The 18944-nt window shown below is 38.3% G+C and overlaps 1 protein-coding gene across 1 annotated transcript in view; it reads right to left on the bottom strand.

Annotated features, from left to right (window-relative positions):
- Window positions 1-5678: 5678 nt before the first annotated feature.
- Window positions 5679-18944, bottom strand: part of LOC147565629 (uncharacterized) — an 85092-nt gene continuing 71826 nt past the window's right edge. Inside the window, exon 3 of the mRNA XM_086652135.1 lies at window positions 5679-10429. Within this exon, the coding sequence (XP_086508261.1) occupies window positions 8078-9598 (1521 nt within the window). The 5' untranslated portion in view covers window positions 9599-10429 and the 3' untranslated portion in view covers window positions 5679-8077. The remainder of the gene's footprint in view (window positions 10430-18944) is intronic.

The raw sequence follows: 18944 nt of genomic DNA, 5'->3' as shown, positions 1-18944 counted from the left end.
TAAATCTTCTTTTGTTTGTCATCTTCATAAGTCTCTTTATGGGCTTAAGCAAGCTCCAAGAGCATGGTTTACAAGATTTTCTGAGTTTCTTCTTCAATATGGATTTCAGAAGAGCTCCACAGACCATTCCATGTTTGTTTTTATCTTGGGTATTGATACTATGGTCCTCTTATTATATGTGGATGATATCATATTAACAGGCTCTTCAAATTCTATGATTCACTCTCTCATCACTCAATTGAGCTCTGAATTTGCTATGAAGGATTTGGGGGTTCTTCATTACTTCTTGGGCATTGAGGTAAATACTCTTCCTTCTTCTAGTTTGCTCTTAACTCAGAAGAAATAAACTTTAGAACTGTAGGGATTTACACCCTTCTACTAGTGTTTATAGCGGAAATATGACATCTAATGTCTACACTAGTATTCCCAGGATCACATGCAAAACTAGTAATTAATCTAATGGAGATAGTAGATTACCTTAATCGCTTTTCCCTCGAACTAGTTGAATTGATTGAAGAAGACCAAGAGCTTCAAGTGTAGCTCCTCTACTTGGGACACGAGCAATCAATTTGATCTCCCACCTTGTTGTATAGCTAGCACACCAATGGTGGTTGGAAAAGAAGAACACCTTCTTCTTTGACTAGATTGATAGTAATGGGAATTAGCTCACTTTCTCCTCTCTACTTGATGTGGTAGAGTAAGAAAGCTTAGAGAGAAATTCCACATCTTATTCTCTGCCCTAAGAGTGTTTATATAGAACCCTAATAAGAATCCACCTCCTTTTAGGTTTCCTAAAACACCCTTTAGAATAAGATTTAGGGAAATAGTCGAAAATAGCAACTATTGGTATTTTCTCAATTCCCTAAGGAGGAGGTGCCCAAACACCACGAAAATTGGCAGATATAATGTTTATTATATCAGCAACTAACCCTCCAAAATTCAGCCCAATCCGAGTCCTAGAAGTACCCGAACCGGTCTAGGCCCAAAAACCCTGTTTTTGGCCTTTTTGTACTATCTTTGCCTAATTCCTTTTAGGCCTATGAGATATGTTTATGGGACAGTCCCATGATTATATCTCACTCCCACTAGTCATATCCTAGATCAATTTGTCACTCTTATGTGTAACCCGTTGTAGGATCCGATCGAAGTTAGCCGCGAATTACTTCGTAATTCGACGATCGTAGTTGGTCTCTAGCTACAACTCTACGATCCCTAAATCAATCGTACTTGATGATCTTCCACATCAATTGTCCTATCCGACAAATTGTTCGCATTGTCACCTTGGTCGAAGGACATCTCCTTCAACTCCTTCAGACTCCCACTTGGACTTAGAACAAGTGCAATGCCTCGATTCCCGTGTCAATTTAGTATCCCATCTGATACGTCACATCATTCAGACTTTCTTGATATCCGAGTACAACTGTAAAAGACAAACGATTAACTTTTAATCCGTTTGAGCGCGGCCATGCATTTTCAGTTGCTACTCATCAAGTGGCCTTGAGACACTTTGTACCTAATGTGATTAGGGTGACACAATCCATTCTTGCGCTCCCACTTAACTTCATGTCTATCCTGTCCTTCCCAGTATCCATCTTTATAACCTCCTTTTACGGCGCGGCGTTTAACGGAACCAAAGTCGGGCATTCCTTACATAAGATGAGTGGAGCACTCATGTTTTGAGGAATCTCTCCAATTGTCTTTATGAGAAGTATTGACGTTCATCACGAATGATGTACTTCTCATTTGAGGGTTATCCAGTGTATAAACCTTTTATACACCCACGTAGTCGAATAGAATATACTATTCCTATAGCCCATGAAACTGCGCTAACCCATCGACTCCCGTGCTAGTCTTCGTGAGTCATTGTTGTCCATGCAATGACCTGGACCAGGGATTTTTGATAATAAATATTCCAAGTTCACTTAATAGGGTTTCATTCATTAGATCACGTATCTGACAAACCTATTCGGAACGTTTTATTATCTATGGACTGTCGTTTAAACACTAAACCAAGTTTAGACGACTGGTGAAATAATTCTTATTATTTCTGATAACGAGAGTTGTAAATCTGAGCCTCTTCCGTAAAACTCCTTTTACCCACTCAGTTTTACTTGTCGAGGTTTAAAATTACACCTCATGCCTTAGACTGTGTATGAATCTCATACTATGTCTTAGGTGACAGTTTAGTTTGACTACCGTGGTAGTCGGTTTTAAACTTTGCTTATTATCAATTAATTTGAAGATTACTATCTTCAACCTTGATAATATCTAGTAATTTTTTACTAGAGTTAAGGCCTTTAATTCTTTGTGTAGTATTTGCAACAGTTCCCGGCTTAAAACACTTTTAGCCTACTTTCCTTCCATGTCTGGAAGTTTGCTACGATGACATGTTCAACTTTGTACTACTTCATCCTTTAGCCTTCTAGGATGTACTAAGTAGTGTTTCGGTTTTCCAATCCGAATTCGGATGTTTAAATGCTAATCATGTCCAACATGATTGACTTTATGTTTTCGAACATAAATGTCTCTCTCATGCGTGCTAGCTCATCGGTGTATTTTAGACTCCGAGTTTTGCAACGCCCTCTGTCATGAGTTTTTGGGTCGAAATTCTTTTAGACTTTCCGAGTCTTAGATTTTCTGTTTCGGATCTCAAGCATCTCAGCGTACTGAGTCTCTCTAATCCTATCATCCTTTTGATCTATGCTTATAGATCTTCAGATGCCCAAAATGGCATTTTATCCTTTTGTGTGTGGTCCTTTATTGAGTCAGTTCGTTACTGTTATACAACACCTTATGTCGTACTCAATCTTTTGTATGTACTCTGCATACGGACCCGGAAGGTTTGTTTACTCCCACTTACCTTCTTGAAACTCGTGATTCAAGATTTTCTTCATTCTCCAGGAATCAAATTTCTCTGATTACCTTTTGAATCGAAGATTCTAACTCTTGCGTGCTTTTAATCCGTCGATAGATTTCTGAAGCATGCTTGTGGACATAACTTGATTGGAAGAATCTTTATTCTTCTTGTCTCGTTTCGGGAAACACGAATGTTTCCATCCTTCTCAGTTTTCTATTTTGGAAAACCAATTTAGGTCTTTTGTTGACTTAAATTATCAAGCTTCATGTCTTGACGAGATATGGATTCCACGATGATTTTGGGTTCTAGCCAAAATCTAGAGTCAGTTTCCGTTTCTGCGCAGGTCTTTTATCTCTTCAGAAATAACCTTTATTTTCTGTGTCTTTGAGATTTGACCTTTTAGGGCTTTTGAACAACAATTTGGAATTTTCTCAATTACTTTAAGATATTCCTTTAAAGACACTTTCACTTGTTTTGAGAGTTCTCCGGCGAATGACATTCGCTTTTGTGCGGTGGGTTTATAAGATCATGTCTTTAACCTTTCCTTTTCCGAGGAGCCGCAGTTTGTTGCTCTTGGTCGACTTTAATCGTCTTGTACAAGTTTCATGATTGTTCTTCATGACCCTCCATGATTTTTCTCATGATCGAATTAAATCGACTTGTACTTTTCTCCCACTTATTCTTGTAATAATTAGTGTTTTTCTCCCAGACGACCAGGTGTGCTAATTATTAGAAGAATACTATCATGAGCAACAAACACTTTGTTCTCTTGATTGGTTGTGGAAGAAGCCCAAATTTCTTTCAAAAGAAATTGCGTCAGATATTAGCTAGTTTTGTAATGCTTTTACAAGCTTAGCTGTTAGACGGACTTTGGTAAGTGTGAAAACAATCGTTTATAGAATATGTCCCAAAATATTCGGAAGACTGGCTTAAACCCATCTTTGATCGAATTATGCATAGCAATGTTCGATTACTCCCACTGAATCCACCATCCCTCAGATGTGTTCCATGGAGCGAGTTGGGAAACGTTTTCTCAACTCCTTTGATGGTTATTTAGTATTTGACTCAAGTTTTCATCACTCCAATTTAATCGGATGACTTAAACTCTCTTGTCAAAATGATTCTTTTACTTCGGTTTGTACTTTGTTTGAACCTTTCAAACATTCCGACTTATACTTTATGATTTGTACGTTTCCATACTTCATGAAGTTGTCAGAGTACGTATTTGAAGTTTCTCTCGTTAGCTTCTGCAAGTAAACTTATAGGTCTGCATAACACTGTATGAGTCCTAATAGATTACCAGTCTCTATGCCTTTTAAAAAGGGTGACTTTGTCAATTCAGTCCTTAAGACCTAATTGACAATGCTGAAGTTTAATGAGTTTGAATCTCTTGATTTTAGCCATTATCAATGTTAACCTTCAGTTAATTTTACCACTGGTTTAAAACATCATATGTTTCTAGAAGAACAAAATAATCACTATTAAGTTCTAAGCTAGATCAGTGTCTAAAAGAAGACTTTGATCCCTTTCAGCATCCCTAGCATTACTGCTTCTGCTCCCTCTTGGATCTTTACTTCTTTTAGTCAAGTATGTGATTTCCTTGAGCTTTACGGAGCCGCACATCCGGTTTAAAATACCTGATGAAGGAATTTTACGATACTTGTGATGGGCCTAAAAGGTTACCCTAAATAGGTCTACACCCGCAAGTGCACGGGTGTCAAGTTGTAATAATTTCCGGTAAGACCGGTTCGTTCCTCAGAGACTAAGTGAAACCTATTCTAAGACTTGGAAGTAAGACGGTTTTTGAAAATGATTTCGGTTTTGAAATGAATAAAATATAAAAAATAAATTTACGAAGAGAAAATAATTACAAATGATACAAGGAATGGGGGAGAAACCTAAGGTTGTCGAATCCGTCCTTATAATAATTCTAACAATGATTTATTATGATTTAATAAATTAACAAATTCTTTATATAACTCAAACTTTTGGTCCATGAACGGTCCAAAAACCCGGAAGATTTTATCGTGAAAAACAATAAAAACTGTAATAAATTTATCATTAGAATAATTATTAAAATTTCATCTAACCCCTAGATAGGAAAATTAGTTACTCATAGGCATTATGTAAAAAGAATTGAAAAATAAAGTAAAGAATCGGAGGGAAAACACCTTTTTCGCTTTTTTATCTTCTGCGCAGCCAAACAGGACCTTAGGTAAGTGTTTTCCTTCTGTTTTTCTGAAATCTGCCAAACGCACCCTCCGGGAAAACGATTTTCTCGTCTTCCCGGAAATATTTTCCTTGAGAGAAAATAATTTTCTCACCTTCTTCAACCTCCTGTTTCTCTCTCCACTGTTTCTGTTTCTTCTTTCTTTCTTACTCTAATCTCTCTCTCTCTGTTATTTCTTATTCTCTCACTAAGCAGGAAACAACAAGAAGAAGAAAATTGAGTTAAATTTCTAAAACCGAACCTCTCTCTCTCTACAATATCTCTCTGTCTCTCTCTTGTTCTTTCTCTCTTTCTCTTTAATCTTTCTGTAAGTTCTTCTTGTCACTAAAAGAAAAGTCAGAAGATGAAGATGAAAGAATGATGATGATATTGATGATGAAGATTTGGACGATTTTCCTTTTCTGTTTTTGAAGATGATAAAAACAATGGTTTCTCTCTCTAAATCTCTCTTATCTCTCTCTCTCTCTACTGTTAACTCTTTTCTCACTAAAGAATTACAAAAGAAGGAAATGAAATATAGAAGATGATGGTGTTGAAGATGATGATCAGCTCCGTCTTTCTCCTCTGTTTCTGGCCGTGAGAACTAACTTTCTCTCTCTAACTCGGTCTTATTCTTTAATGGCCGTGATGATGCTAATCTTCTCTTCTTCCTCTCTCTCTCTCTCTGGTTTTTCTATTTGATTGAGCTTAAAGAGAAGATGGTTCTCCCCAATCCGAGATGTCCTTCAAATGGTTGCTCTCTCTCTCTTATATATCCAGCTCACCCCCTTTCCTTCTTTGTCTTCTCGGTTTAAATTTCTTTCCATCTCCATTTCTCTCTTTCCTTCTCTGTCTCTTATCTCCTCTCTTATTTCCTTTCTTTCCTTTCTTTTCTGTTTTAAAAGTTGGGAAAAATCTCGGTGAAAACAGGTCTCGGTTATAAGGAAAGGATGAAGACGATGATGACGTCAGCTGACGTCATCGATTCGGGTCGGGTCGGGCTGATGAAACCGAAAGTAGCCCACTTTGTTTCTTGTCCCTCCGATTACTTTGCTCGATGCGCACCACGTGTCCTTCTTGACTCTTGGTCCACCAAATTTGACCCAAACTTTGACTAGCTCTATCTTACTCATCCGGACTCCGATTTGACTTCCGTCTTCGCCGTTGGACTCGTCTTGAACTCTACTTTCATATGAGTGTTAAGGTCGACCAGGATTAGCATAACCAACAAATGACCAAAATGCCCCTTAATTGTGTCTTTCTCCCGATTTTAGCAATTTTTCGCACCGAACTCCGTAAAAGACACCTGGAAAAGAGAAACAAGTAATTCATGAGAGTAACTGCTCGAAATAGACTAACAAGTCCAAATTAAGAGATTCAAATGAGGCATCTTCGTGACTCATCAAACATCCCCAAACTTAGATTTTGCTAGTCCTCGAGCAAAACAGAAAAATAAAACTAAACCACTATCACCACTTTCGTAGGGAATCACGATTGCACTTAGCACGTGCAACAAGCCGTTAAACCTCTAGGTTGCCCTAGAGGACGAGTTTTGTCTCGTGAGGGTTTGCAGTGAATATACCCACAAAATTCAAAAATCTCAAAAGTCCAAAAGGGTCTAAATATGATAAGGACTAAAAATGTGTATCCGGTAGATTTTCGAAAGTTAATAGAAATTAAATCAAGTCAATCAAACCATACAAACGCTAAAAATCTCTTCACTAGTAATCAAGTCTCGAAGTGCACGTGACCAGCCAATATGAGCATCATTTCAGTTCCGAACAGACAAGACCTCAATTACCGTCTCGATACATTTCGCCTCGACTACTGCCTCACGGTCATACACTCAAAAACTAAAGTCACTCAGAAATGGTTCACTCAATGTGCGAGTATGAGTATGAAGAAAACTCAACACATGAAAAAGACGGACTAAAATTCTGTGGACGACTGATCTCAAAGAAGGAAACAACCACTAATACGGAATGGGGAAGCTAACCAACTCTTCTCACCTGATCAACTTTCTAACAATGCTTCCTAGAGGTCAATAGACACTAATGATGATGTGACTAGAACTCTTGAGAACTCGACGTCTTCAAATCTTCAAGAACTACTTCAAAGGATAAACACTTAAACAAAACTACACAAACATTTTTTTTCTTTGATTTTTCTATTTCTTTCTTTTTTCTATTTTTTTTTTTTTTTTTTTTTTTTTTTTTTTTTTTTTTTTTTTTTTTTTTGATAATGCAACTCAAATAACAATTTCCTTGGGTATAATTTTCTCCACTTTGCTTCATGCCTTATTCTCAGGGTTCTAAATGATGGATTGGATCTATTTTCCTCTAGTTGACATTGCTTTCAAGTTTCTCAGACTACAAGAGAAGGGTTTACTTCCTGATGACATCCCTAGTGGTTGTAAAATTTGAACTCAAGAGATCAAATGAGTTCTTCTTTCAATATTGCGAGGTTGAGTAGCTCTTCATTCTACTCAGAATTAGCTCAGAAGAGATCACTCAAAACAACAAGAAAGGCTCAGAATCTCACATGGGTTAAGTCTCCACTAATGATCAATCAAGTTCTCTCAGAAAAGTCAACTCTTCACCTATCTAACACTCACATGGCTAGTGCACAAACAACTTCAAGACTCGAAATTCATGGAAAAACCTTTAGCAAACGGATAGTTCAACCAACTAGACTCTATAACTATTAACAAGCAAAAACAACCAGACTCACATTTTCAATCCAAAAATTAAAAATTTTGAACCCTTTTGAATTTTTGAAATAAGGACGCAAAAATTTCAATCCCCTATCCCCAAACTTAAACCGAACATTGTCCTCAATGTTCTGAAGACTATGCAAAAAAATAACAGGGTGAAGGGAAAGATATTACCTGATTCCAACGTCCTAACAGTGGGTTGCCTCCCAGAAAGCGCTAAGTTTAACGTCTTCAGCCAGACGAAACAGATGATTCGAAAAATAGAAAAGATTATACCTACTGGATTACAAAAATGTAACTAACTGTAAACCAATAACCGATACATCTGTGGGTCCACCCAAAACACAAAGTTTTCAGTGAACGATAGTCTCACATTTTTGTGAATTGCAGAGAGTGCATGTGAGACTATCAAAGAAGAGGGGCAATCCCCAAACTTAGTGGATGCACAGTCCACTAAGTAACTATAAATACTCGGACCAATGACTAAAAAGTCATCAAAAGGATCGACATAACAATGAAGGGCCAATATATCCGTCGAAGGCAGAAAGTCATCTGCAAGTTTAGTGGATAGAATATCCACTATTTCCATAGACGTTCTCGAGGAGACATCTGAAGTGTCCCAAAAGGGATCAACACCCGAGTCTGAGACCATGTGGAAGGTCAAACTAGACTCTAAGGGTAAGGCAATATGCTCGGGGACCAAGTCTAGGTCCATGGTTTCCTTAGGTAAACAGTCTGACAAACTATCTAACATATCTCTAACGTCATTGATGTCCTCAAAGACATCTGGAGCCTCACAGTCATTCATTGTGTCATGCCTTCCTAACATTTCATCTAAGACTGACTCCTTACAAAGCTCAAATGTCGGAAAGTTCAGAATTGTGTCATCCCCAAACTTGCTCATAGAGCCATCATCCTGAACATCAAAGTCTGGTGGAGTCCTATAATGAGACGGTAAGGATCGAGGTAAAGAGACCATAAGGTCATCAATTTGTTCAGACTCTTGGGTACTATCAGTATATTCATCGACATTTAACTTAGTACTAGGGTTAGACGTATTACCCTCGTCATCGTACCTAATACCCTCTTGAGTTTGGGGTGGTGAAACCCCTTCCTCGTCGACGAATGACCGTGACTCAAGCATCTCTATCCTTTGAGTTAAGGACTCGATCTCAATAAGACGACTCTCGTACTCTGATCGAGATCTATCTTCAAGAGTCTCCTCATAATAAGGCTCACTAGTGTAATTAACTGATTCTAGATATTTGTTGACAATCACTAACTGACTCCACTCACTAGTAGACTCGTTTCTAGATATTCGTTGATAATCACAAAATGTGATACCAGGTTGGTTAGGCTCAACTACCCTATTCCCCTCGTTAAGTATCGTTTCTAGATATTCGTTGATAATCATTAACTGACTCCTCTCACTGGTAGACTCGTTTCTAGATATTCGTTGATAATCACAAAATGTGATACCAGGTTGGTTAGGCTCGTCTCTACACATCTGTTGGTACTCTCCTAATGTCATATGAGATCGATCAGGCTCATATGGTCTACTCCACTCACTAATCGGACTGTTTCTAGACATTCGTTTATAATCCTGAAATGTCATACCCGGTCGGTTAGGCTCGTCTCTACACATCTGTTGGTACTCTCCTAGGGTCATACCAGTTCGGTTAGGCTCAACTAGCCTATTCCCCTCGTTAAGTCGTTGATAATCTCTTAAACTCATACCAGGTTGGTTAATGATGGGTCCCTTTAGGTCAAGGTCATCATCATCAACAGGGTATGTCCAACCATTAGAAAAATGTGCCATGATGGTAGGGCACAATCACAAGATGAGAATTGACACTTATGTTCCTAAATTTGACTCCTTTCTTTTGGTCCAAATTTTTTTTTTTTTTTTTTTTTTTTTTTTTTTTAACACGAAAACCGAGGAAGCACTACTAAGATCTTATAAAAAGTACCCACTAACAGGGGATTCGTGGGTGATTAGAAAAATTACCTCCCGTTCAAGACGGGCGACGACCTTTGTAGACGACCCGGGCCACTCTTCCCTCAAGTGTTCGAACCCGAGGCTTCTTTTTGGTTTTTCGGTTACAATTTATAAAAGCCCTCCAATTTAGGGTCAAAACAAAAGAAAGTACTAAAAAGTCTAAGTCTCTCTCTCACCAAAATAAATACAAAAAAATAAAAATAAAAACAGTAAATTTATTCTTTTGAGGTCCTCCTCCTTGTTGCGCCTCCTCTTCAGCTCCTTAGTGTTCTGCACACAAAAAGTAGAGAAGCAAGTCAAAGTATCCAAAATTCAAAACTTACCAAAAATAAAACTTTCCAAGATTAGAACAAATTTAAAATTAGTCCCCGGCAGCGGCGCCAAAAACTTGATGGGGCCTAAAAAGTTTCCTAATTAGGTCTACACCCGCAAGTGCACGGGTGTCAAGTTGTAATAAATTCCGGTAAGACCGGTTCGTTCCTCAGAGACTAAGTGAAACCTATTCTAAGACTTGGAAGTAAGAAGATTTTAAAATAATTTGGTTTTGGTTTTTAAATGAATAAAATATTAAAATAAAATGATGGAAAGAAAATAATTACAAATGATACAAGGAACTCAAATGGGGGAGAGCCTAGGGTTTTCTGAATCCGTCTTCCTAATAATTCTAACGACAATTCAATTTTGATCTAATTAGGGAGTTTTTTATATGACTCAGGTTTTAGTCCATGAACGGTCTAAAAACCCGGAAGATTTTATCGTTAAAATGGTAAAAACTTTAGTAAATTATCGAGAAAATAAATATTCCGACTTCATCTAAACCCTAGATAGAGAATTAGTTACTCATGAACATTAAATAAAAGAAATTGGAAAATAAAGTAAAGAGAGGGAGAAGAAAACTTAACTTTTTCGTTATTTCAGAACCAAACAGGGCCTTAGGGAAGGTTTTTCCTTCTGTTTTCCCAAAATTCTGCCAAACAGACCCTTAGGGAAAATTATTTTCTCATCTTCCCGGAAACGATTTCCAGGTGAGAAAATAATTTTCCTTCCCTGGTTTTCCTTCTCTCTAAACTTTACTGTTTTTTTTCCTTTATCTCCTTAATATAAATCTTCCTTTCTCTCTTTCTATTTCATTTAACTGAAAAGGATGAAGCTACAACAGTGAAATCAATCAATAACACATTTTATAACATGAGCTCAATTTACTTTCTGTGATTTCTCTTTCTCACTTCAACAATTCTCTCTGTTTCTCCCTCTTTCTAACTCTCTGTTTCTCTATTTCTCTCACAAAAATAAAGAGAACAGTAGAAGAAAACGAAGAAGAAAAGATGATAATGAGTTTTCCTGTTTAGCCGAATGGAGATGATAACTCTTCTTGAGCTTTGATAAAATTCACTCTCTCTACAATTCTCTCTGATTTTCTCTCTCTCACAAAGAGAAGAATCATAAGAAGAAGAAGCAGAAAACAGTAAACTCGGATTCTCTCTCTCTCTAGCTCTCGGCTTTAATGGTGGATGGAGGCTCCTTCTCTCTCTCTCTCTCTAACTCTCGGGTTTGATCCCTTCAATGGCCGAGCTGGCTTCTCTCTCTCTCTAAACTCTTTCGGTTTCTTTAGCTGTGGAGAAGATGATTAATGGCTTCAGCCGTGAGCTCCCCAAAACCGAGCTGTCCTTCAAATGGTTGCTCTCTCTCTCTTATATATCCAGCTCACCCCCTTTCCTTCTTTGTCTTCTCGGTTTAAATTTCTTTCCATCTCCATTTCTCTCTTTCCTTCTCTGTCTCTTATCTCCTCTCTTATTTCCTTTCTTTCCTTTCTTTCCTTTCTTTTCTGTTTTAAAAGTTGGGAAAAATCTCGGTGAAAACAGGTCTCGGTTATAAGGAAAGGATGAAGACGATGATGACGTCAGCTGACGTCATCGATTCGGGTCGGGTCGGGCTGATGAAACCGAAAGTAGCCCACTTTGTTTCTTGTCCCTCCGATTACTTTGCTCGATGCGCACCACGTGTCCTTCTTGACTCTTGGTCCACCAAATTTGACCCAAACTTTGACTAGCTCTATCTTACTCATCCGGACTCCGATTTGACTTCCGTCTTCGCCGTTGGACTCGTCTTGAACTCTACTTTCATATGAGTGTTAAGGTCGACCAGGATTAGCATAACCAACAAATGACCAAAATGCCCCTTAATTGTGTCTTTCTCCCGATTTTAGCAATTTTTCGCACCGAACTCCGTAAAAGACACCTGGAAAAGAGAAACAAGTAATTCATGAGAGTAACTGCTCGAAATAGACTAACAAGTCCAAATTAAGAGATTCAAATGAGGCATCTTCGTGACTCATCAACTTGTTTTTAACTTTGTTAACAAGGATACAGAACCGGAATTCATAATTCCATTCCTTTTGTCCTCCAGGTGCTAAAGGTAGTTTCCTTTTAAATGGTCTAGCCATTATTTTAGAAACATTCACAGTAATGAGGAATACTCTTGATCATGTACTCGGCAACTGCTTTTCTTTGACCAAATATTTGTCTCACTTGACTGATCCTTTTGCCCTTTTGAATCTCAAGATCTCTTTCTTAGATTCTTTGTACCAAATCTCAAGAACCTTTCTTAGACTGGATATTCCCGTATGTTCTGCTCAGTTTGTTTGTAACAACCTGAGTGACACATCTAAGGTCTTTATCAATCTTTGTTCAATCGATATTGAATTGGGTGATAGATGTATTCTGTTGTCTTCCCTTAGGATGACTTTCAGATTGCCTTGAAGGTCTCGTACCTCTCCATTTATGACTTCTGTAGGAATTTCTTCCTTAGTTTGTCTTAATGGTTATGCTAGCATTCATTACTCTTCCAAAGAGAATGTTATACGATTGCTTGCAAATGGCTTTTGACCTTCTCTTGTATGAGTCATCATTGGGATTGGGTATTCTAGTGACCTTCCTTTTGAATCTGAGAACTATTCTCGGATTCATTCTTCCATTCTAGGAAGTGGATCAACACCTCCCTTAGGTGTGATTCAATGTTGAAATCGTTTGTCATCTTAAAACTACATAAAGAAATGGCAAAGTTTTAAAACTCGTTATCGTTTTTGAAAAACTTAGTTTTCCCACATTATTCAATAAAAATCGTCCTCGATTGAATAAGTGATTCCAAGACCCCAGTTCTTCGGAGTAAAGCGGACGAAGGCCCTACCCTTTGACTCCGTCGTTCCGGGTGAGTGAACTACTTCACTGATCATACCTTATGACTCTTGGTTGATAGATTTCATTAATGAATGACTAATCTATCCTTTTGCCTCGAGTATCCAAGACTCTCTTGCTGATCTCGTTGAGTAGAACCATTTAGACGTGTAGGCCTCTTCTATAAACCTACCCGCATTGTCCCAAGGTAGAGGAGGTACTCTGCGAAGGCCGACCCACCTTCCTCGAACAAGGGCGCAACGAGTGTCTTAATCTGGATAGGCGATTACTCAAGATTACGTTTTGGGGACTTTTACGCTAGTCTGGCGTTTGTTATAGTGAACTATTTAGCCTAACTAACATCCACGACATAAAGCGTAAATAAGTAAGTAAATGCGCGCGAGAAAGTAAATCAAGCAGACATGGATCCTAGTATGGCCCCTAACCTAGAAGATCTAATCACCCTTGGTTTTCTTCTTGTTTCGCCTTTTGGTTCGTCTTAGATCGCCATCTTTGAACCTCCATTGATTTCTCCCACTCGCCTTTGGATTTCATCCTCGAGTTTCTTCAATGGACTCATAGACCCTAAACTCTAATTACAAGACTCTAACGATTCGCAGATCGTATAAACTTGAAATTAAAATTAATTACAAAGCATGCACCCATCCGTGCTTAAAACAAGAATAAAGAAATAAATCTATGGCCATACTAGTTTCCCGCATTCACATCACATGCAATCATATAATATATCAAGGCTAAAAATTATATATGCATGATTATCTTGGGAGATACTTTTGTTGACATCACATGTCACATTACGGACCTTAAGTCTAAATTCGAAGAATTCTACTAATGGTGCTTTCCGGTTTTATCTTTTATGATTTCTAAACTCATCTTTAAGAAAAACTCCGTTTTGGGCTCGAGAAAGCCCGGGTCAATTTCGGAAAAAATATTGGTTCGATTCTTAATGATTTCATAAATCAATTTAAAGAGAAATCCATTTTGGGCTATTGGATGGCCCGGATTGATTTTGGAATTATTTGGTTGGAATTGGAAAAAATTTTGGCAAAAACTCCCACTCGAATGATGGTCCCTTTTCGTGGTCCGAAAAGCCTCGAAAAAGCCCGGGACAAGTCCTAGACAAGTCCCGGCCCAAGCCCAAAAAGGGCTCGGACAAGGTCCGGACATAGCACGGCCCATAGGGCCGGCATGTCCTGGCCGGAGCCAGGACGCTAGTCCATGTACCAGACGCGTCCTAGACGTGTCTGGTACTGGACCGGACCAGCACTAGGTGTCTCGGACTAGTCCGAGACACCCAGAACCTCCCAGACGCGTCTCCAAGACGCGTCTGGTCGAGTGCTCTGGACGCGTCCTAGACGCGTCCAGGAAGCTCCTTCGCAGCTGCTGGTCGCGTCTTCAAGACGCGTCCTTAGTAGCTGCTCTGGACGCGTCTCAAAGACGCGTCCAGAAGCTTCTGTCGCAGCTGCTGGTCGCGTCTTCAAGACGCGTCTCAGCAGCTGCTCTGGACGCGTCCAGAGGACGCATCCAGGAGCTTCTGGTCCGGCCAGGAAGCTTCTGGTCCGGCCAGGAAGCTTCCTGGCCGGACACTAGGGTTTTTCAAAACCCTAGTTTCCAAAAAGAAAAAAAAAAAAAAATTTTTCTTATGCAACTCTAAGTTGCTATTTTCCAATTTTTAAAACTTTTCTTAAATTTTGAAATCCCTTTTAGAACACTTCTAAAAAAATTTTAAAACTTTTAGAAACTTTTAAATTTTTCCAAATTTGTTTTGAGAGCTTCCTAAAGTCAAAACTACTCTTTTTAGAACACTTCTAAAATTCCAAAATTTTGTTTTTCAAAAGTTTCCAAAACTTAAAAACAACTCTTAATCAAACCAATTTTGGATCAAAATCTAGGTTTTTGAAATTTTTCAAAGAACAATTTTGAAATCAATTTTGAAAAATCTTTGAATCCAATTCAAAATTAATCAAATTTTATGTTTTAAAATCTTTTTAAACATAACTATCAATTTAATCAAGCATGGATTAGTTTGAAATTCAATCAAATTGAGACTTTTAAAACACTTTTAATCATCAATGTGATTCTCAATTTGAAAATTTATTGAATCCCATCAAATTATGAGTTAAAAATACCTTTTTAAAAACACCTTTTAAAATACTTTTATAAACTCAATTTTCAAACTATCAAGCATATAAATTAGTTCGATTCTTAGCAAAAACTAGTTAATAGCAAGAGGCTCTGACGCCACTGTAGGGATTTACACCCTTCTACTAGTGTTTATAGCGGAAATATGACATCTAATGTCTACACTAGTATTCCCAGGATCACATGCAAAACTAGTAATTAATCTAATGGAGATAGTAGATTACCTTAATCGCTTTTCCCTCGAACTAGTTGAATTGATTGAAGAAGACCAAGAGCTTCAAGTGTAGCTCCTCTACTTGGGACACGAGCAATCAATTTGATCTCCCACCTTGTTGTATAGCTAGCACACCAATGGTGGTTGGAAAAGAAGAACACCTTCTTCTTTGACTAGATTGATAGTAATGGGAATTAGCTCACTTTCTCCTCTCTACTTGATGTGGTAGAGTAAGAAAGCTTAGAGAGAAATTCCACACCTTATTCTCTGCCCTAAGAGTGTTTATATAGAACCCTAATAAGAATCCACCTCCTTTTAGGTTTCCTAAAACACCCTTTAGAATAAGATTTAGGGAAATAGTCGAAAATAGCAACTATTGGTATTTTCTCAATTCCCTAAGGAGGAGGTGCCCAAACACCACGAAAATTGGCAGATATAATGTTTATTATATCAGCAACTAACCCTCCAAAATTCAGCCCAATCCGAGTCCTAGAAGTACCCGAACCGGTCTAGGCCCAAAAACCCTGTTTTTGGCCTTTTTGTACTATCTTTGCCTAATTCCTTTTAGGCCTATGAGATATGTTTATGGGACACTCCCATGATTATATCTCACTCCCACTAGTCATATCCTAGATCAATTTGTCACTCTTATGCGTAACCCGTTGTAGGATCCGATCGAAGTTAGCCGCGAATTACTTCGTAATTCGACGATCGTAGTTGGTCTCTAGCTACAACTCTACGATCCCTAAATCAATCATACTTGATGATATTCCACATCAATTGTCCTATCCGACAAATTGTTCGCATTGTCACCTTGGTCGAAGGACATCTCCTTCAACTCCTTCAAGAACTTCTTCAAAAGGCTGATCTTTTGGATTGTAAGCCAATGTCTACACCTATACCATTTGGGAAGAGACTCTCTGTGCAGGAGGGAGAACCATTAGCTGATCCCACTTTGTTTAGAAGCTTAGTAGGTGGTTTGCAATATCTCACAATGACTCGTCCTGACATTGCCTTTGGAGTCAATTATGTTGCACAATTTATGCATTCTCCTACTGATGCCCATCTCCAATTAGTTAAAAGGATTCTTAGATATTTGAAAGGATCACTTGGGTCTGGTATTACCATTGTTGCTGGAGATTTGTCATCACTAAGAGCTTATAGTGATTCAGACTGGGCTGGATGCCCTGACTCGAGAAGGTCAACATCTGGGTTATGTGTTTTTCTTGGTTCAACTCTCATTGCCTGGTCTTCGAAGAAGCAGGCCACTGTAGCAAGATCGAGCACAGAGGCAGAATACAAAGCTCTCTCCATTGCCTCTTCTGAGTTGTTATGGGCTTCTTATGTTTTGGGTGAATTGGGAGTTTCTCTTTCTACTCCTTATTCTCTATACTGTGATAATCAAGGAGCTCGTCATCTTGCCCACAATCCTGTGTTCCATGCTCGCACGAAGCATGTCGAGATTGATTATCACTTTGTGAGGGAATTGGTGGCAGCTGATGTCCTTCGGTTGGAGTTTATTTCATCATCTGATCAACTGGCTGATGTATTTACCAAAGGGCTTTCCAATCCTCTGTTTTCTTCTCTACTTCATCAGCTTATGCTTCTACATTCTTCTCCAATCTGAAGTTCCACTGTCCTTCAGCTTGTGGGGGAGTATAAGAGATTAGATCAAATGCTAATAAAAGTGTAAGAATGGTGTAATAATAAGTTGTGTGGGTTAAGTGTTAGTTAAGCTGTTAAGTTTGTTTAAGGGTTGTTAGTTAGATTAAGACTAACTACTTTCTCTCTCTAAAACGACTTCTCTCACTCAACTCTTTTCTTTCTAATGATTGTATAAATACTGAGATAGACTCAATTATACAACTAATGAAATAATATCTTCCTAATTCTCTCTCTCTCTCTTGAAACCCTAGATTGAAACATTTCATATTCTAACTTTTTCTTATGTTTGGTTACACAATTTAGGAAAATGAAAAATCGGGTCACGTGGCCATTTTTTCTCTTTTTTCCCTTAAAAGATGGAATCTCTTTACCCCACTCCCACCAAAGAAAAACTTTCTCTAAACCGGTAGACCTTTTCTCTCTCTTCAGCTTTGACAAGCTATCACGGGCTAAAACAATCTTAGACATAATTCAGTGTGATGTCATGGTCTCTTTATGTCACTTCCATTCATCACAGGCTCTTCTGTCACTAGTCTTCTCCCTCTCTCTACTCTCTATCTCTAACGCAAGGAGAAGTTGATGATGTTGTTACAAACCCAATTGGAACTAACTCAAAGTAGAAAATAGTGAAATTACCAATACTATATTTAATCTCTCTCAAGTTCAAGTATATCAATAACCAAAAAGTGGGTTTTGGTTTTTGTTTAGATCGAATGTCTTTCGGAGAAGTACTTCAATAATAGAACAGTCAACTGAAAAGAGGATATCCCTTCCCCCTCCCATTTATAGTTCTTTTCTCAGAACTTCTTCTCTATCCATGTACCTCGAGTACTTTAGACATCTTCACTTTGTTGATCTCTTCAGGAGTTCCATAGAAGGAGGAAGAATATCCATTATCATTCCACTGGTGGTTAAGAAAGAAAAAGATGGATTCAGTTGAAATTGAAATTTAATCAGGGCTTTTGTCTATACTCAAATGTGCAATTAGCACACACTCAATTTAACTTCAAGTTGACGTTTCCGTCTACGTGTAGGTGGAAATCAAACTTCAAAAAAAACTGGGGTCTAGACTTAGTGGTGTGTTCCTCTTTCTGTCTTTATCTTCGTTGACACATTATTTTTCATGAACATATCCAAAGAGGTTTTTCCACAAATTATTCTCTTCTTTCTCTCTTTCTACCTAAACCCCTTATCGTCTTTTCCCTTACTCATCCTTTGCTGGTTGGTATAGGAAGTTGTGATTCTTTGTTGGATAACTATACTACTAATCATCTTGTTGTATTATTCCTTATACAAAAATTGTTATTTAAATCACTTTTAGGGGTTTGAGATTTACGAAACTTCAAGTCTTTGGTTGAAATGCTGCTACAATTCTCTGTTGACAGGGTGAGCGAGTGACTACAAGCCTGCTCAGACTTAAAGAGGTGAAAATCGTTGGGTTTTATGCATGCTTGGGCCCACTTGCATATTGTAATTAATTGTGAGTGAGCCTCACCCATTCAACAATAGTCAAGACTATCTTGTCTTGTAATTAGCACATGGGTGGGGCCCACCTCTAGAGAAAAGATGGCATTCAAAGCTTTCTTTCTCTAGACAAATGTCCCACATCTTCCAACTAGTGAAACTAAAGATGCCTTATATTGAGTTGCTAATTGACAACTCATAGTAAAGCACATGGTGGAGTAGAGAAAGTTCCCACACGTGTGCTCACACATGCGAGGCAATTAGGCTTTTGGTCATTTGGTTCTTTGGGCACTTTGGCTATTTGGGCTATTTGGGTAATGGGTCGTGGACCCTTGAGCTTGTGTGCCAGCGTTGCTCGGGTGCTCTCTTTTGCCACAAGGAGTAGTTTAACTTTGAATTAAACTCGGATTATGAGTAAGTCGGTGGGATTAACCTAATAAGTCTTTGAATTTATCTCAAACTGATTTCGTGGGGTTAATTTGATTAG

This window comes from Eschscholzia californica, unplaced genomic scaffold (genome assembly GCF_041429995.1).
Source record: "Eschscholzia californica isolate CP2 unplaced genomic scaffold, dmEscCali1.0.p SCAF_1, whole genome shotgun sequence".
NCBI lineage: Eukaryota > Viridiplantae > Streptophyta > Magnoliopsida > Ranunculales > Papaveraceae > Eschscholzia > Eschscholzia californica.
Note: the sequence above shows the minus strand (reverse complement) of the source record. Positions and strands in the feature narration are given on the sequence as shown.